We start from the raw sequence: 21,393 nt of genomic DNA, 5'->3' as shown, positions 1-21,393 counted from the left end.
TCACTTGAACCAGGGGCCACGCTTCCGAAACTGTCCAGGTTAAGCTGGACACGAGCTGATACTGTACTGCACGATGCTCCTGACCCTGCCGACAGTGCGCGATCACGCACATCTGCGTCCTTGCCTGCGCGCTCACCGAAGGAACGCGCATCCTCCAACAGCGCTGATTCGAGTGTGTGTGTGTGTGTGTGAGAGAGAGTGAGAGAGAGACCGTGCTGGTCGCTGCCGCTGCTCTTGGGCCCCGCTACAGCAGAGGGGAAGGCGGATAATAACATGAGCTCCCGGAAAGGTGAACAAGATTTCTTTAATATCTGAAACGCTGCCTTGCGCGACCCACGTTTTCATTTACTGGACTAGTATGGGGTGGGGTAGCTACCTGTCTGGGATTTCTGGGTATTTAGGATACTAGGGGGAAGTGCCGATGCTTTAGTCCGGCAAACTGGGCTGACAAGCTAGCGAGCTCACCGATGTTTTTCTCTCCCCCCTCTCTCTCTCTTTCTCTCTACTACTCGGCTCCTGAATCGCGCTCTTGGCAAATAATCGCACACGCAGTTATGGCCATCCAGGCCAGGAAGAGACGGCCGAAAGTAAAGAAAGACAAAGCAGCCCATCAGCGAAGGTAAGTAGCAGCCTACAAGGGACCGAACCGGTACAAACTGTGTTTCTCGCGCTGGGTTCACGAAACTGACAGCCAAACGCTGTTAGGCTACTGTTGACAGTTTGAAGGCGGAAGAGCGACACTTTGTAAAGACTCCAGTTTTGGCTGCAGACACGACAAACAGCTGCAGACGCGTTTGCAGGGGCAGTTGTTCGTGGAACTAACCCGAACAGAACTGCCTGGTACAGGGACCCTCTCGCCGTCTCTGCGGCTTACCTCCTGCTTTTACCGGACAGCTTTTACTGGCCAAACTCTGTAGAGTCGGAAGTTGCTATTGGCAACCTTCCGATGCCCAGAGCTTCACTTCAGCGGGCTCCTTGCGCCGATGGAGGCGTGCTTTGTGTGCATGGGGGTGTAGCATGCAATCCCTGCAGATCGGTCGCTAGTTGCGTGGAAGGCTGTCTCCAGCGATGGAGCCCAACCGTGTCTTGCTGTTGCGCTAGGGCTTCTTACGGGGATGTTCAACCCGTGTCTGGCGGACGTGTCGCTCTTCATGTTAGCGCAGTGGCTGTATCATTATGATAACTGCAGGTATTGGTAACATTATTACATTTGGCATTGTGGCCCCACTGCATTATACGACCGATGTTTGTTATGTAGCCTACATTGTTGCTACATGCCGTCTGGCAGTTGGTGATGTAATGGGGGAGTAGCCTATACCTGTGAACGTGTGTGATAAAACAGCTGAACATGTGCAGTTTGTGAGGGTGTGTACGTGAACCTTATCTGCAAGGTGCAGGTTCCGGTATTTCTGCGTTGTGGCGTTACTAGGTCGCACACCGTGGGTATCGCGCGCTGTGCCAACTCGGGGGAACTCCAGGGTGCGATACTATTGGACTGACGTCACCCAATCATCAATGGATGGGGGCTGCTTACGCTGCGACTCGTGCCTAGGGTATGCTGTGGAATGTACTGGAATGCTCCCAGAGTCCTAGAATAAGTCACGGCTTTTCTCTCCTTCATTCGAAATTGGCTTTTATCTCCAAGGAGCAACTTGTCCAGGAATCAAGTGCTGATAAGTCGGATAATTATTTTTTTGGCTGGTGATGATATTTGTTGGTTGTTTTGCTGTGTTTGAATTTATTCAATCAGATGGGTGGTTCAGCTCTCTAGAGACAATAGGGGTGGGTGAAGTTTCTTTTCCTCGCTGCAGAATCTGCGGTTGTTTCCATAAGGTTGTGTTTACCGGCCCTTAATAAATGGCAGGACAGGAACCTCAACATTCCTGCACTAAAAGCCATATATACTGTGTCTTTGGACCCCCAGGCAGTTGTCATTGATCTAGCTTGGCTTATATTCTAAAATAGATTTTTCAAAAATTGTTCTTTCATAATAAAGTGCTGTAATGTTAGGGACAGTGGCATCCTGTCCTCACTCACTAACATCACAATAGTACTAACACTGGTGTTAAATAAAGTTAAAAATGAACATGTTTTTGAAGCTCCCTCTGGGTTGAATTAACACCAGACAGTTCACTACATTAAACGAAACAGAAGAACACTAATCATTGCAGCTATGGAACTTTTATTTTGAAATCGATGCCCTTAAAAATTGTCGCCATACCTCAAAAGTAAGTCACGCTTCGGTCTGATTTTGCTTTCTTGTGGCTGAATGTGGCAGTCGGCACCCCCATTTGTCTTGTCCGTCCTTGCTCCTCCCCCCCTTTAATCAAATCAAATGTTGTGGGCCACTGAGATACAGGCCCGGTCTTCCTTCTCATCACAGGGATGGAAATGATCCTCCCCCTCCTCACACAAGTGATTATATCTGACAGAAGACAGGGCTCAGCCGGTGAACAGGCTTTCTTATGAGTAAACCAGGCTCAACGACTGGCAGTGCCGACTACCCCTCCAGTACAGAGCGTGTGTGACCGTGTGAACTGCAGTTGTGGTTTGATGAGTAATGATCTACAGTCTGCTTCCTCTATGGGACACTTTTATGGCAGTTAAACGAGGCACAAAAACGTGGAGGCAGTTGTGCCTTTCGCAAAGATAAAATATTGACAGGCGGGTGGGTGGGAATAAAAATGGCAATAAGCTGCTATATTGGTCATGATTCAGAACTGTGTTTGTCCATAACTAATTAACAGACTTTATTCTTTTTTTATTTTAAGCAACATTTTGTCATTCATTTAACCAATTGCCCAGCCTTATAATGCAATATAAGAATGTCATTAATGATAAAATAAATGGTATAACCATGAAACCATTTCTTTTTGTGCATACTAGTAATTAAATGCAACATTTAAATGTTCCAGAGAGCTATACGAAACAGCGAAGGTGGCCCACTGTATTGTAAGGACTGGCGTGTACCACACCTTCATTTGAGGCAGTTGTTTTCATAAATCATTTTTATGTTTTGAAAGTTAATCCCATCCTTGTTTTGTTATTGTTGGGTGACAAGTTTGTTACCAAACGACAGGCTGCAACGTGAGTCAATTAATTCATAGCTAGAGAGTTGGAAAGAAATTTGGGAATGAGTTGATCTGGCCTGCCCATGTAAAGGCCGGCACTCTTCCAGAAAAGATACAGCAGTCAGAAGTCTGACTGCTTACAATGGCTTCCGCACAGATCGAGAGTGTCGGAAACTTCTGGAAGATTAAAGACATCCACTCCTGCTGCCTCGTGGGGTTGCCCCCTGGTAAAAATAATAAAAAATAGAGGCTCACTTGGTGACCTACACCTGCATGAGGAATACACAGCCCAGAGTAGAGCCCCGCCCCCTTCCCTCTGTTGCCTTGACAACCCAACTGGTGACCCATAGCAGGTAGCAGGGCTGCCCCCTCGCAATGGTACGTAGCCTTCACTGGTTTTCCTGCATTCTGTAGGGTGTGGTGCTAGCCCTACAGATAGGCTTGTGTGTGTGTGTGCTTGTGTGGGTGTGTGGGAATTTTTTTTTTTCGTGGGTGCGTGTGTGCACGTGTGTGTGCGTGCGTGTGTGTGCGCGCATGTGTGTGCGTACGTGTGTGTCTGCGTGCACGCACACATATTATGCTCGCAACCTTCACTAAGATGCACAGTTTCCGTAATTAACATAATGACAGGGGCTCAGTGGTGACATAACATAACAACCCTGCTCCCCTGTTGATGTTTCCTTTGTTGTAAGAGCCGACTGGTTATAAGCTTCCTCGGTCCCTTTCTTCATTATGGCTTCATGGCCACGGAGTTAATTTCACGCTGTACTATCAGCAACAAAATTGAACTCGGAGCCTGGCTTCTTGTTTTAATTGGTTCTTGAATCTCCCCATGTGACCACAGGGGTCTGCAGATGCTCTTTACTTTGCATTGTTGCCGTGGCGAACAAATGCAACAGCTGTTTTGTGGTTTTTTGTGTTCTCTGCTGTGCTCAAGTCAGAGCTGCCAACTCTGGGATATCCCCCAAATTTATGGTTTTATTAAAACTCGTTGGGCAAAGTTTGATGTATGTCAGTTAGTTTTTATTTGCCGCTGTTTAATGATTCACTGTTGGCAATGTGAGAGCATTGTATCGAAAAAGAACAAAGACAGCTACAGAAGATAGTTTCAAAGACGTTTTGTAAAACTGGGCTTGCTTCAAACGTTCAAGACACTTCCTGTGTGGGGGTTTCTTGAACGTTCGGTTTTTACAGCCTATTTTTCAAAACTGTGTCTTTCCTCGGTGCTTTTTTTTTTATCGTTCTGCACATGTGCGGTCTAGCGTTCTTTGAGCACCTATACGCCTTGGCGCACCTGTGTTTTAAAACCGCCTACCTGCGAGTGTAGTCCTATTAATACGCATCCTTGTAATGCGATAACGCTGTTGTTTTGAAACGATCGCCGTTTGTTCTCGTTGTTCAGCGTCGTGCGGTGACTAAGCAACCATTAATGAAAATGTTGAATGGGCAAGTGTGTTGGCCTATAACTATGCAGTTATAGCCTGACCGCCTCTGGCGGGCCCCGAACGAGGTCGACGTTGGCTAATGTTACCCGGCGCCGGTGCAAAATTCAAACCCGCCAGGCCTGCACTTCTGACCCCGAGAGCTGCAGTGGAAAAGACACGGAGCTTCTCCGTATGATACGGACATGCGTCAGTCCTCTGTTCAGAGTGCATGGCCTTACGCACTTTCAGTTGTGTAATAATGGCTGCAGAACTGCTTACACTAGCTTATTCGATTCTGCTTTGGCCTATTTGCAAAATGACGGAGTGTGTGTGTGTGTGTGGTTGAGCGGTGGGTGATATTACTGTAGTGCAAGGCTCTTAACCGCTTTGATTTATCCTCAGCGTTTCTCCCTTTAGAGGAGCGAATGTTACGATAGTAAAAAAAAATATGGGGCCAGAAATCACTGCTTTGTGAGCTTGCCGTTTTAAATGCTTGTAACTTGGATGCACGTTCTGGTTGGAATTACTGTAAATGAATGGTTCTGGGCCGCCTGTTTGTCACCCATAAAATGCTATTGGCATAACAAGACAAACCTGTGTTACCACAATTTCCAGTCTATTATTACTCCAGACACAGGTGTTAGAACTGCAGATTTCTGTATCCAGGGTGGATCTGAGCCTGTTTTAAAGCTGTAGGTCTATCTAAGGCAGGGGTGGAAAGCCCAGGTCCTGGAGAGCCACAGGATCTGCTGCACACTTAACTCACATCACCTGGTTTCTTGGGTCTGAATCAAATTTGGGTGAAAATAAAAACCCCAAAACCCCATGGTTCTCTAGGGCTATGTTCAGATTACAGGCAGAATCAGTCTTTTGGCCCTAATCTTTTTCTCGGCTGTATGAACACAAAATCTGATCTTTTCATATCAGATTTGGCCCATTTCCATATGTGTCTATATAACTATCAGATGGGAATTCATGTGTTTTTTTTAAAAAAACATTACTTTTCACTGCACAGGTGCAGATCACTGTCATCAGTGTTTCTGTTGTTAATACGCACATGCGGGTTCTTTCAGGACAGAGGTCTGTTCACCTTTACGTCGGCTGTCAGTCACTTACAAACGTGAATGTGAACGTCAATTCAAAAAGACCAGATCCGAGAAAATAATCAGAATTTAGCATTACGTAATGTGAACTTACTGTAGCCTCGGATTTGCCTTTAAATAGTATTTTGTTTTTCAGCCCGCACACAATTGAACAGGGACCGATCTGTTTTCAGGATTTGCTCCCACCAATTAGCGGCTCATAAACAGCAGTGTAGTGTAATGGTTGGGGAAATGGCCTTGTTACTTAGAAGTTGCAGGTTCAATTTCCAGATGGGGCACTGCTGTTTCACCCTTGAGCAAAGTACTTAAGTTGACTTACTTCAGTAAATATTCAGTGCTAGAAATGGAATGGAAAAATATATACGGCGTGCACTCTGGATAGGAACATGTGATAAGCCAAAAATATAATGTGATAAAACCCTTTGTGGAGATGCGCTTGGGAATTCCTCTAAAATTAGTGTGCACCTGTGGTGACGTTTCAGTGGTGGATTCGTAATGCCTGCGTAATCAGAATAGTCACTGACGACAGTTTGAGAAAAATTGAATATTTTTGGTCATGATTATGGATAACAGTTCATGACTGAAAGAAATATATGGAATCACATGAGTTTCACCAGAGGAGAGGTAAGGTGTGTGAGTGTGTGTGTGTGTGTGTGTGTGCAGAGAAAAAAGCATCACGCCCAGGAACGTCCAAAACAAATATTAGAAGAAGCACAGGCAGAGGAGCTCAGATTCAGCCAATGTGCAAGAAGACGGAGATTGCCAGTGCATCATAGATATGACTGATAGCATGGTTATTTTCTAACATTTTCAAGGTAAAAATCCTGCATAGTGTGCCTTTAAATAAATGCAAGCTCAGTAAGCTGGTCTCATTGCATCTCTCAGCTGCGTTCCAGGTGACTGCACTTGTCTGTCAGAAACCCTTTCAGCCAGTGCCCCAGAATAATGCCACTCCCAAACAATAACTTCCTGTGAGGCCCGTGTTCTATATTTGCATATCCACATGTCTTTGTTTGCACGATGTGTGCGCGCACGCACATGTGTGCGTATTTGCGCGTGCATTTGTGTGTATCTGTGTGCGATGTCCTTGCATGCGCATGTGTGCATTCATGCATGTCTGCCTGCGTGTGCACGTGCGCACGTGGACGAGTGTGCATGTGAACGAGCGTGCATGTGTGTCCACGTGAACTAATCACTACTCCTGTGTGACGTACTACTTCTGTGCCTTCCTGTGATTCTGAGACAAAAAAACATAATTAACGATTTTACTGAGCATCACAGCCCTGCCCCCTGCTGACAGTCTGATGGTATTACATGCCTGGTGATGTGTTCAAAGGCCTTTTAATCAGATAGCCTCTTGTTTACATTGCGGTGTTTATCTTGACAGACGCAGAAAGGGAGATTAACCTTGTTAGGACTCTCGAGCCCTTCTGAAGTGTTCTCTCCCTCCCATTCTCTCCTCTCATAAATCTCTCCTTCCCTCTTTAACCATCTGTGGATGTAATCCTCCCCCACCCCCACCCTTACTGCTTCAGCAGAAGGAGACAGCAACATGCCAAAGCCTAATTTAACACCTAAATTAGATGGACAGTAAAACTTTTATTTATTTATTTTTTTCCTTGGATGTGGGTTTTGGGTTTGTATTTAGATTGTGATTCTGATTTTGGATTTGAATTTAGAGGAGGCTTGGATGTGGGAACAGGAACCCACTGTGTAACATGGAACAGGATCATGATCAGGGCGTATCCCGTTCCTCTCGGACAGAGAGACACTGATGGGAATCACGCAGTCGGTTTTGACCAGTCAAGGAGGGGTTAGTGTAACACGCCCCCCCACCCCCCCCAATAACTAATCCCCACAGCTGGGCCCCTCCCACCTCCTCAGCTGAACAGCTGTGAGCCTGAGGTGCTCTGTGGCCTTAGATCAGATGCATAGACCAGCAAACAAGAGAAATGACAGCCCTGCCCCCACCCTTTAAACATACAGGATTTCTTTATGCATACAGTATCTGTGCATTATTTAGCTAGCATGTGCTAGCGGTAGCATGTACAGTAGGGTCCTGTTTGGGTTGTAATTTGGGGACACAGTTTATTTATTTATTTTATTTAACCTTTAAATAAAGTATCTCTCTCACACACACATACACACACACACACACACACATGCACACAGATACACACACACAATCATGTGGCTGTATCCAAGGCTGCCCCTGAGATTTTGGGGGCCTTGTACAACATTTTATTTGTCCCCCTGCTGTGTTTCAGGGAGAACGTGATTGAAGGATGGGTGGGGGGCGGGACAGATTGCGACTGTGGGTGTGGGGGATGGGGGATTACGATTGGGGAGGGGGGCAGTGGGTGCAATTGTGGAACGGGGCGGCACTGTTGCTGTCCTCTCTCGGGCCATATTCAGGGCCCCCTAAACCTTTATAACCCTCCTCACCCCTTAAGTGCGGGCTTGGGTGTGCCTGCGCCGTACAGAATTATAGTTACATTACATTTCGCCATTTAGCATGCCCTCTTTCCCAGAGGCACTTAAAGAAGTACATACATCAGGGTTTAGGCAGAGAGCAGAGGCGTCAGCAGTGCCAGCAGTTTCACTTATGCTAGCGGTAGCTGATACATAAAGCCAGCCCATAAAGATAAGTGCCTTAGCAGGTGCAGGAGAGAGATTGTGGATGGAGTGCTTTAACCCTTTAAGGTGTAAGATCACAAATAAGCTATTAGAATGTTCTTAACTGAACATTCTAATGCTGATGTAACAATCTCTACTGGTAATTGAAAGCAATGGAGTTCTAGAACACTGACTTAGAATTTTGAAAAATGTTCCGGAAAACCTACTCTTGAAAGCAAGTAAGTAGCAGATGGGTTATAGAGGATACAGGATATAGAGGATTTAGACCAGGCACTGCTGGTTTCATAGCACTGCTGGCTTTCATTCTTGCCTTCGAATCAGGGACTGATTAGGTGTGGGACAGTGGGCGGGTGAAGTGCCTGAGCAGTCGGTGACATTGATCGATTGGCTACGTGGCTGTAAAGAAAACCAGCAGCACTGCTGACTTGAGGGCCAGATTTGAGTATTCCTGACATCGGAATGTCGCGTAGGAAGGGCTGCAAACACTGTGATTAATGCTGTGAAATATAAGTTGTGTAGGATTACTTTACATCGGCGTGTCAGTGTTAGTCTCAGGTACAACAGTGTGATATACAGGGTACAGAGGGCCTGATTACAATCAATATGTGTAATCACTCAGTCAATTAGCATAGCAAACAAACTGCAAGTGCGCTAATCTTATCCCAATACAGCTACTCCTCTAAAATTACTGCAAGAAAAGGAAATTGAAACTCAAAAAAATAGTTATAGTGTCCCTGCTGTGATGGTTATTGAGGTCATTATGGCATTACGCTCGATGCCAAAGCTTCAGAAGCTAGGCATCTCTCTGCATTATGGCATATAACACTCATAAAAAGATTTATCGACTTGTTGCAGTGCTGTCATTGGTTAGGCTATTGGATTAATATAGATGTATTTGCTGGGTAGCATTTGATGGTAATGTGCATGGCGCTTCACTTCCAACTTTGACATATTTCAGCGCTAAATTCTTCTGACCAGCAGATGCTACTCATGCAAACTGTGTTACGCAAAGCTTTGAGTAATGAACTATTTTCGACAGAATGGGCCGGAAAGCTTTGTTGCTTTAGAATGCTTAGTTTCCCCTTCACTAGAGGACATTGGTGGGGCTTTGTACTGCTGTCTTATTTGATATCATTGCCTGAGTAGATTAGAAGGTGTGGCTGGCAGGTGTGGAAATAAGCCTGTTTCCATAAACACAGCTGCCCTCATCAACCCTGACAGGCAGCGCAGAGGAGTAGTTCTCATCTCCTCCACGGGGTGGCAGCACATGAACATGCATTCACACACAGGCACACACAATACACACAAGCACGTACTGTATACACGTACACACATCGTGCATGTATGTCCATACGCACACCTTCGCATGTTCACACACACACATAGCCACACATATGCTGCGCGCACACACACACACTCACACAACACACACACGCGCACGCACACACACACACACCCACGTCTGCCTTCTCTTTGCTTTTTATAAGAAAGAGGACAATGAGCTGCCATTGGCCGGCGGAATGGGTGAGAGCCAACGCTGCAGAAGAGCGCTGACTTACGAATTCTCTCGCGCGCGGCCCGCATCTCCACGGAGACGCCGTGTTCTCCTCACTCCTGCCGTACGGCTGAACCTGCGACCGGCCGCATCGCAGTAAATCACGCATTCCCAAAGCCATGCGCTTCCTGCAGCGCATCCATCGGATCCCGCCGGTGCTCCTCTCACGGCGGCCTCATCACTGTGCGCTTCCTGTTTCCTGCGGGAGGAAGGCCTGTAATTGTAGTCTTCCTGGGCTCATTAGGGCACACAGTCCCAACAGTGCTCTTCACAGGGACACGACCAGTGGAGATTACACTGGATCAACTCCACACTTCTTATGCCCTGGGTCTTTAGACTTAATAGTCCTGTTGTACATTGTACACACACACACACACACACACAGAGACGTGCTCGCATGCGCACACAGACACACGTACCTGCACACACAAATACGTACACACACATGCATGCAACATGCACATACACACACACACGCCAAACCTGTCTGCCAGGGGTCAGTAAGTCTGTTCCTGGAGTGTATATGTACGTTTTCCTGTCATTTACCGAATAAGCTAATTATCTGTATCCATCCTGTTTACTCGTAGAGTAAACCACAGTACAAGGTTTGGTACAGGGGCAGAAGAACGGACTGTGGTAGCATTCATGAGCCTATCGCAGAATGAGCTAAAATGTAAGATCACGTAAGTTAATGGGGCCAATTAACTAATTAAGGGCATGCGTTTTGGTGTGAAATTTAGCTACGGATACACCCCTTTGCTGCTGGGGTGTGGATGCAGTTTCTAGTCTTGTAGTAGATGGGGTAATGTGCTGAGTTTGGTAATGGGAAGGTGGTCCTCCAGAGGAATCTCTGGATATGATAAAGGGAGGGTACATTTCTGTTGGCTGGGTTTGTGGTTGCGTGCGTGTGCGTGCGTGTGTGTGCGTGTGCGTGCGTGTTTGTGTGATTTACTTTGAGATTAAAGTTTACCCTGGGTCTGTTGAGTTGTGAGCAGTGATCAATAATCTCTGTACTCTGACATTCTTATGCTGTGACTGAGGGGGGGGGTGTCAGAGGTGACCTGCAAGGTGGTCAATAGGTGGTCCTGTTGTTCCTGACCCCCGTATTACATTAACGTGCTTATGCGCCGTGACAAAGCTAATCGCGGGGTCAGAGGTCACCGAGCTGTGTGCCAGACCGCGGGGGGTACAATCCGTGTCTGTCCCGGGCACCTTCAAACAAGCTGAAAAAATGAAAGGGTCATGAGTGCGGAAATGAGGAGAGAGGGGTGGAGCTGTAGGGGAGGCAGGCAGCTCATTGGCTCCCTGGCGTGTGGATCTCTGCGGGAGAAACAAGTATGTGGTGAATGTGGAATTGGCCCAGTGATCAATGTTATTTGTATTCCCCTGCTTCTCTCTCTCTCTCTCTCTCTCTCTCCATCTTTCACACACATACACACACACACGCACTCATGTTTATATTCACGCCTCATACTCCTGTGTATGCACACACACATATGCTTCTCTGGAAGAGGAGCGTGTTGTTACTGGCGGTATATTTGGCAGCAGGATTCAAGGGGCTGCGCGCTAACCTTTTTCCAGCCTACTTCTCCATGGAGAGAGACAGAGGGGGCGGTGGGGGTTTATGAGAAGGGATGTAGGAGAGAAAAGAGGTGTGAGACAGAGGTATTGGGTGTCGGAGAGAGGCATTGGATGTGGGAGAGAGGTACTGGATGTGGGAGAGAGGTATTGGATGTGGGAGAGAGGTACTGGATGTGGGAGAGAGGTATTGGATGTGGGAGAGAGGTATTGGATGTGGGAGAGAGGTATTGGTTGTGGGAGAGAGGTATTGGTTGTGGGAGAGAGGTATTGGATGTTGGAAATGGATTCTTTATATAAGTCAAAACAGAGCGAAAAGGCTAGCGCTAAGTAGGTAATGTAAACAGACCAGTTATTCCATTCGCAATGAAACGCAGGAAACATGGGGCCTGATGGGGGGACTGTGGGCTCATTCCAATCGCTTATTTTATCCGTCCTCGTCTCCTCGGTCCTCACCTGACCCGGAAATCGATCGAGGTCCGCCAACTTCAAGGACATTTCAACCCGTTAAACGCTCCCTGAGGGAGCTAGGAGGCTCCCGAAGGATGCTTGAGCAAAGAAACATGAGCGCGTCCTTTGGGGAAGTGTTTTTTTCAGAACGCGTGCCATATAAATGGTTCACCTGTGGACCCACCTCTCTCCGTTTACCACATCTGTAATTGACGTGGCTTCTAACTGACGCTTCAAAGAGCAAGGATGGTCTGTTTGCCTAATACACGTTTCCTTGATTCCTCCGTACTTGCGTCCTTTCCTTGCTACCTTTCCTTGCTGATAGGGAAACTTAATTCTGCCTGATAGGGGATTTTCACTCTATCTGATATCTGATAGGGAACTTGAATTCTACCTGATATGGGACAGTGGGTGGTGGTGGGGGTGGGGGTTGTGGGAGGGGTCAGAGAAAGACATGGAGGGGCAATGCAGCGGTGTTTTGGGGGGGGGCTGACCACTTGGATAAATGTGTTGGATTACAGTGGGAATGTTTGGTAATCATTGTAATTCTCTTTTTATTCTGTACATATTAACAAATGCAATAAAACGTATTCTTCATTTTCTTCCTCTTTATTATTATTATTATTATTATTATTATTATTATTATTACTATTACTACTACTACTAACAAAAGAGTCTGCTGTCTGAAATGAGTATACACATAGAGATGCTAAACAGGTAGCCTCCTCTTCGTGATATGTATTAACACAGAAATGCTAACAAACTAGCCTGATGTTTGTAATGTGTATGAACACAGAGATGTAACCAGCTAGTCTGCTGTTTGTATGTGTGAACACAGAGATCCTAAGAAACTAGCCTTCTGTCTGTAATGTGTATGAACAGAGATGCTAACCTGCTAGTCTGCTATTAGTATGTGTACACAGAGATGCTAACAAACTATCCTCTTGCCTGTAATGAGTATGAACATAGAAATGCTGACAGCTTGTCTGCTATCTAATGTGTATGAACATTGAGACGCTAACCAGCTAGCCTGTTGTTTGTATGTATGCGCACAGAGATGCTAACCAGCTTGCCTACTGTCTGTAATGTGTGTGAATACAGAGAGGCTAACCAGCTAGCCTGCTGTTCTGCCTGCAGTGTAGGTCTGTGGGTTCTCTCCTCAGTATAGAGCATCTCTATGGAGATGTTACATCAGGACCATACCATCTGTGCTGCATTAGGAGGGGAGTATTGGGTTCGGCATTAGTATTAATGTAGTGTGATGCTTCACTATCTGGGTGCTTTCTTACCCGCAGGGCTGCTTCTCTTTTGGCCCAGATCCCAGAGTAACTGGATGTGTCAGACTCGGCTGTGTGTCTGTGTGTGTGTGTGTGTGTGTGTGTATGTGAGTATGATTGCTTGGCCTTAGTGTTGTTTCAGGGCTTCTTTATGTTTATTTTTATTTATTTATTTTTTCAGATACATGTATAAGCACATGTGAAAACACTTGCTAATACATGTGTATGTGGGGTGTGTGTGAGAGTTCAGCCTGGGTGTCTGTGTGAGGATGTTAGTCAGCACAGGTGTGTGTCAAGCAGCGAGTTCCGTGTGCGCGTTACGCGTTGGCGTTGACGTGTTCAGACGCGCATTGTGTGTGAGAGAGAGACAGAGAGCGAGACAGAGAGAGAGAGAGGTTATAGAAGGAAATGACCTCAGGGCACTGTATCGAGGTCACAGTGAGGAGAGGGGGCATGGAAGACACACCCCCCCCACCAAAGCTTACAGTCTCTCCACCATCGCACACGTAGACAGGAGGAGGGTGAGGAAGAGCAAAAAAAAACCATCTGCGCTTTATTGCCCTTAGAGACGGTTTGTTGTAGTAAGAAGGGGGAGAGAAACAGAGGAGAGAGAGAGGGAGGGAGGGAAGGGGAGGAATAGAGAGTGAGAGAACTGACTTGAGAGAGATGGAGGGAGAGAGAGAAGGGGGAGAGAGGGAGGGCTGGGTTTATAGAGCAATATAGGAAGCTGGTATCGGTTTCCTATTCGCTTCAGCTCTGTCCCTCTCCCCTCTCTCTCGCTCTGTGGTTGTGCCCCCCCTCCCCCCCCCCCCGTAAGCCTGCAGTGGTACTGCCCTAGACTCATGACTGTTGTTGTGCAGGAGATTCGGCAGAGGCTGCTTCTGCGCTAGGGGAGAGAGAGAAAGAGAGAGAGACAGAAAGAGAGAGAGAGAGAGAGAGAGAGAGAGAGAGAAGGCAGGGAGCAGAGCATTCTACGTGTGTGCGTGCGTGCGCGCGTTTCGCCGCTGTTCTGGAGAGGGGGATCAAGAGTACAGCAGAAAAAGAAGAGTGACTGAGCGAGAGACAGAGCGACTGGCTGCGAGAAGCGGGCGAAAGAGAGAGAGACAGAACAGAAGCAGGGGCACAGGAGGAGGAGGAGGGGGACAAGGAGGACGGGGAGTGATGTCTGGGTTCACACACACAACAAGATTTACTGTATTGAGCTGCAGCCCTACCGCTCTGTATCCCCTCTACTGAGAGAGAGAGAGAGGGAGAGAGAAAGAGGAGGAAAACAGAGAGAGGAAGAGAGAAAGGGAGAGAGCTCCTTCTTGCTGTTGCTTGTTGCTTGACGGGGCGACTGGCCCCCTGGCTCTGCTCATGTCCGAGATCTCGGAGAAATCCACCTCCTCCGAAAGGTACCGTACCTGTCCGTCTGTCCGTCCACCTGTCTGTCTGTCTGTCTGTCTGTCCTGCTCACCCCCCCCCCCTCCACTCTCTCCCATCTCTCTCTCTCTCTCTCTTCTTTTCTTCTATAGGTTTCGGTCTTATTGTTCATTATCTGCATAATGTGCTGGTGCGGATGTACGCATTTGTACACAAACACTCACTCTAACAGAACGTGTATACACACGCACACACACATTGCTACAAAGACACACGCGCTTGTGCACAGTAGCACACATCAAGGGCCTTTGTGTAGAAATGCTGAAAGCTCCACGGTCTCTGTGCTGCTCTGCTGTGTGGTCAGATACATAATTCACCGTTTGGCATCGTTTACGAGCGAGGAGTGTTTGATACACACATCACACACGCAAACGGCGTATCGCACGTCACACAATAGCCGACGCTCGTTTGCTGGTCTTTCATCCGACTGTTAAAAATCGCCGCTCTGGCTAACATAATGCGTCTGCTTCCATACACACACACACACACACATGCTGACACACACACACACACACACACACGTTGCAGGAGGCAGGAGATGGATTCCTTGGGTGTGTGCCACCGAGCGCTGCAGAGGTATTTAAGTGTAACACACAGGAGGTCAGCTGATCGCACACCTACACAGTGAGTCAGGACACGGGGACTCTGTGAATAGAGTGGCCCAGCGGGGAGCACAGCTGAGGCACAGACACATCACAGCAGGGGGAATGATCACAGACCGGAGACAGAGTTACCACAGACAGATCAGTGTGTTACCGCGGACAGATAAGTGTTATCACAGACAGATCACGGAGTTACCAGAGACAGATAAGTGTTATCAAAGACAGATCAGTGTGTTACCACAGACAGCTCAGTGTTATCACAGACGGATCAGTGTTATCACAGACTGATCACAGAGTTACCACAGACAGATCAGTGTTATCACAGATGGATCAGTGTTATCACAGACAGATCACAGAGTTACCACAGACAGATCAGTGTTATCACAGACACGTCACAGCAGGGGGAATGATCACAGACTGGAGACGGAGTTACCACAGACAGACCAGTGGTATCACAGACGGATCAGTGTTATCACAGATAGATCACAGTGTAACCACAGACACATCATGTTGTTATCACAGACAGATCAGAGAGTTACCACAAACAGATCGGTGGTATCACATACAGATCAGTGTTATCACAGACAGATCACAGTGTTATCACAGACAGATCAGTGTTATCACACGCGGACCACAGTGTTGTCACAGAAAGATCACGGTGTTACCACAGACACTTTGCAGTGTTACCACAGACAGATCATGGTGTTATCACAAATGGATCACAGCGTTATCACAGGCAGATCACAGTGTTATGACAGACTGGTCATAGTCTTATGACAGACTCATCACAGTGTTATCACAGACCCATCGCATTGTTATGACAGACAGATCACAGTATTATCACAGACAGATTACAGTGTTATCACTGACAGATCCTAGTGTTATTTGTGACAGATCAAGGTGTTATTACAGACATATCTCAGTGTCATTACTGACAGATCAGTGTTATCACAGATGGATCACAGTGTTATCACAGATAGGTCACAGTTTAGGCACAGGGGTGGTCTTATCATAGAATGAGGAGTGGTGTCACAGGGGGATCACAATTTGGACACATTGCATTATGTGACAGTCAATTCGTTGAATCCATTTGTATTGCGAGACAGACAGATGACAGGTTTGAGAGAGGTTACATAGACACACACACACACACACACACACACAGCCTATTTGAAAACGGTAGAGTAATACACAAGGCTCTGGAAAGGCTTTGTGACATATTTATGGTGATTTTGGAAATAAGTACGGGTGGACTTATCAGTTCTGTATAAGATATAATGGCTTATGAATATGACATGGCAGGATATCTATCAGGGATGTAGAGGGGGTGTATTAGTCTTAATTGATCTCTGCCAGTGAGCCTCAATCCTGGACAAGCGGAGTCACAGAACCTTCTGGTTTTGTTTTCATCTTAAGATCAGCGACCAATTCAGACCCAAGAAACCAGGTGACCTGACCTGTGTAATCAACTGTCTTTACTAATTAATTATTGTGCTACTTAAGTGCTGAGCAACAACAAAAGCCAGTCGATCCTGTGGCTCTCCAGGACCAGGACTGAGGACCCCTGGTTTGTGCCAACGCATGTAGACCTCCATATATATCCGGCCATCTCCATCATAACCACTTCAAGCAGAACAAGATGTGTTGAAACTAGGACAGGATTCCTACAAACAGACATGTTTTATGTTTTGCAGCCCAATCAAACGCTGTTAAAAATAAAATGTCCCATTTGTGATAATGGCTAAGCTGAGATGAACGTGGCACTGATGTCTTTGGTGAAATCAAATCTTGGGGGTTCTTGTTGTTTTGTGTTGCGGTTGGGTACTGTTGTTGTAGACATGTGGAACTGTCTGTACCTGTGGTTATAAGGTGTACAGTATACCGATACTGTGTACGGGTGAGAGGCTGTTAGTCAGGTGTGCTATCCTCATACCAAACCTGATGAGGATGTATTTTTGGACCCTAGATTGATTAATTGCACAGTAGTGCTGTGTTTTACTGAGTGTGTTGTGTGTTTAAGTCTATTGACATGTTTAAAAGACTATCTTTTCAAATGTGTTTGTACACAATGCTTGAGAAACCGCATGTGTAATGTTTATTTGTATATTATTTGTCCCTCCTAGGCTTCCATAGTTAGTTAATGCTGGAACGGTGTGACTGTGGTGTTCTTTACGTGGGAGTGAGAGTTTATTGGCTGAACAGGACAGGAAATGAGACTAATGGGGGGAAAAAAATCACTCGACGTTTTGACAGTGACGAATTAGCACCACACACCCGAACAGCTTTTCCCTCTGTCAGATCTATCAGAATGGTGCTCTTAAAACATCAACTGGCTAATTCATTTCAGAATGTGGGTCAGTTTTTATGCTTATTTAGAAATCCTCTATTTTTGACCGTGGAACTGCCTCATATTTTTCTGGGTATTACCAAAGAGTGGGATGCATTATGATTTTTATGAATGCAGTTTGCTGCTGTGTTTTTCATGAATAATTTCATATGGAAGACATATGATGAATCAAATAAATCGACTCCTTTGCAATTAACAATGAACAATGATTTAAAATAGTAATTTAAAAATAAAAGGTTTCTCAAGTATGCTGCAACCTCTTGTCCCTGCAAAAAAAAGTCTGTCTCAATGGGACTCAACTACAATACTAAATAAAAAATAAAAATTTTCATACATTTTATAATGCTGGAAAGCCTGATTATAAATTTTACTCGCTACCGTTATTGTTATTCCAAATAAAATACTGTGGTTGCTCATTTGTCACAAAATCAGGGCAGTACAATAAGCTTGTTGAGCGTTTGCTCTGTGTGGCATTCTGTCCAGAGCAGGTTTGTTTTTCAGTGGTGTGGTGAGCGGCCTGGTTTGCATGCCTGCCATACCGAACTATGTAAACATGCACAGGTGAGCGTGTCTCTGGTGACCTGGCTGTTCTCCTGTAAGGCTACCCTGCAGTCTCGGTCCTGTTCCTCCCGATTCCTTATGCTTTATGACTCCAGGGGTGCAAAGCTAACCATTTTCCAGGTGGCACTTTCAATGTGAAACGGAGAAACGGATTTCTCAGCGGAAAGAAGAAATCGTGATTGCATTGTGGGAAATGCTTTCGAGTCCGTGGTTAAAAGTCGGTGGGGTTTCTTTTTTTCTGATTGAACTGTGACGGCCTGGTTGGTTTAGTGTCTGTATCGCTGTACCCTGCTACGCGTGTAGAGAGGAATGGAGAAGCCAGTCCAAAGTAACGCAGGAAGTTGTGATAATTAGACATAAATTAATGTATCTAGAGTTTGCTTTGCAACATCAATTAAAGTTATATTCTATTACTCTTTAAAGGTGTGATGAAAACTGTGATTCATCTGAGATCAGTTTTTTAATCATCTGATTCTAAGTGGTAAACCATGAAATGTACATGGATATAGTTAGTGTGTCTGTGTGTGTGTGCACAAATGTGAGTGTGTGTGAGGGTATGAGCATGTGTGTGTGTGCATGTACGTGCGAGTGTGTGTGTGTGTGTGTGTGTGTGTGTGGGGTGCGTGCATACGTGCGAGTGGGTGTGTGAGTGTGTGTGTGTGTGTGGTATGTTCTAATGTAGGTGTCTGTGGGGGCAGGCAGTAGGCTGTACCCTGCAGGTGAGCAGCAGTGACTCACCTTGTTTTTACTGTGATTACTGGAGACTGGAGCTGCCACTGCAATGGAAACCCGAGAGAGAGACCGCAGATTAACCAGGAAAGGGGAGAGAGACCGCAGATTAACCAGGAAAGGAGAGAGAGACCGCAGATTAACCAGGAAAGGGGAGAGAGACCGCAGATTAACCAGGAAAGGGGAGAGAGACCGCAGATTAACCAGGAAAGGAGCGAGAGAGACCGCAGATTAACCAGGAAAGGAGCGAGAGAGACCGCAGATTAACCAGGAAAGGAGCGAGAGAGACCGCAGATTAACCAGGAAAGGAGAGAGAGACCACAGATTAACCAGGAAAGGAGAGAGAGACCACAGATTAACCAGGAAAGGAGAGAGCGACCACAGATTAACCAGGAAAGGAGAGAGCGAGACCACAGATTAACCAGGAAAGGAGAGAGCGAGACCACAGGTTAAACAGGAAAGGAGAGAGGAGGATCCAACTGTGTATTTACCTGCAGTAGCACAGGCTAGAGGATCAGACTGTGTATTTACCTGCAGTAGCACAGGCTAGAGGATCAGACTGTATTTACCTGCAGTAGCACAGGCTGGGGGATCTGAGCCTGTGTTTACCAGTAGTAGCACAGACTAGAGGACTGAGCCTGTGTTTACCTTCAGTAGCACAGGCTAGAGGACTGAGCCTGTGTTTACCTGCGGTAGCACAGGCTGGGGGATCTGAGCCTGTGTTTACCTGCAGTAGCACAGGCTAGAGGACTGAGCCTGTGTTTATCTGCAGTAGCACAGACTAGAGGACTGAGCCTGTGTTTACCTGCAGTAGCGCAGGCGATATGATCTGACTATGCTTCCCTGCACTTTGGGACTATTGTCTTTCACTCTGGGTCTGTCCCAATATCACAGACTCCTGAATTCATTAATGCATCAGGATGTGAAGGGAAAATACCATATCCTCTGTGCAATGTTTCGCTATACCGTCCCATTCTAATCTATATCATGCTATCTTATGCTGCACTATACTACATTATACTGCACATTGTTGTAGTGTACTGTACACTGTTTTATAATATTCTGTATGATACTTCACTTCACAACTACACAATAATGTCCCATACTTTATTAGGCTATGCTATGCTAAGCTAAGCTATGCCGTGCCGTGTGGTCCTACCACACCAGTAAGAGAGAAAAACGGCGAAAACAGATGAAAGACAGGAAAGGGACAATTTAGAAGGAGAGGAGTGTGGTGCAGTGGTCTTGTTGGGGGAGTGCCGTCCCAGTGGGGCGTTTTTTTGTAGAGAAAGAGGAAGGAGACCGAGGGATGGGGAGAGAGATAGAGAGGGAGAGACTCTCATTTTTGGGGAATGTGAGGGGAAGCAGGGGTTACTGCAGGTCACTGAAACCCTAATCACAGCTCCAAACTCATGGGATGTTAAAGATGTTTGTCATTCTTGACAGAGATGCATGAGTCTGTCTCACTGGAGTGTAGCCTGTCTGTACTGCTCACCTGTTACGCACACACACACACACACACACACACACACACATACAAAACAAATACACAAACGCACTCACACACACACACACAAAACAAATACACACACACACTCACACACACACACACAAAATACACACACGCACTCACACACACACACACATACAAAACAAACGCACTCACACACACACACACACACAAAACAAATACACACACACACTCACACACACACACACACACAAAATACACACACGCACTCACACACACACACACATACAAAAAAAATACACACACACACTCACACACACACACACACAAAATACACACACGCACTCACACACACACACACATATACAAAAAAAATACACAAACGCACTCATACATACATACACACACACACACAAAATACACACACGCACTCACACACACACACATACAAAACAAATACACACATGCACGCACACACACATACTATACAAAATAAATACACACATGCAGTCTCACACACACACACACACACACACATACAAAAAAAATACACTCACACACTCACTCACACACAAAACACACACATCTCACACTATAACAGAATCCGCTCACACACATGCACATGTGCACTATAATAAGTGTGTGTAACAACTGTTGTGTAAGAGAGAAAGTTGTGTGTGTGTCTGCGTGTGAGTCTCTGTCTGCGTTTGTGTGTGTGTGAGTCTGTGTGTGAGTGTGTGTGTGTGTTGCAGCGTGAGGTCAGGCAGGCGAACTGAGCGGGGTTAGCAGTTTGGTGCAAAGGCACCATGTGAGGTGATGAGAGAATTCTCCGGATACTCCACCCCACCCATAAGACACAGGCGTGCGGGGAGTCCGGTGTGTGGCTCCATTTCAGTCGGACCTTCACTGCGGGAGCAGACCCTGTTTTCCTGTCTGTCTGTCCGTCCGTCCATCCGTCCGTCGGTGTGTCCGTCTGCCCTTATGGAGCGCAGTCATTCCCAGAAGTCACTGGGCCTAGCACTGAGCGCGCTCAGACTGCGTCGACACAGGGCTCTGAGGCAGCAGTACAGCAGGTAATGTGTGGAGAAGGTTCGAGAGAGCAAAAGAGAGAGAGCGAGCGAGAGAGAGAGAGAGTGTGTGTGTGTGTGTGTGTGTGTGTGTGCGCG

At 46.4% G+C, this 21,393-nt stretch overlaps 1 protein-coding gene across 1 annotated transcript in view; it reads left to right on the top strand.

The window, feature by feature from the left end:
• The first annotated feature begins 81 nt into the window (after positions 1-81).
• The window catches only part of LOC118231164 (SRSF protein kinase 3-like), a 44,465-nt gene continuing 23,153 nt past the window's right edge, over positions 82-21,393 (top strand). Inside the window, 2 exon segments of the mRNA XM_035424721.1 lie at positions 82-289; positions 553-619. Coding sequence (XP_035280612.1) covers positions 274-289; positions 553-619 — 83 coding nt within the window. The 5' untranslated portion in view covers positions 82-273.

This window comes from Anguilla anguilla, chromosome 7, assembly GCF_013347855.1.
Source record: "Anguilla anguilla isolate fAngAng1 chromosome 7, fAngAng1.pri, whole genome shotgun sequence".
Classification (NCBI taxonomy): domain Eukaryota; kingdom Metazoa; phylum Chordata; class Actinopteri; order Anguilliformes; family Anguillidae; genus Anguilla; species Anguilla anguilla.
The sequence above is the reverse complement of the archived record's forward strand: the minus strand, read 5'-3'. Positions and strand labels throughout refer to the sequence as shown.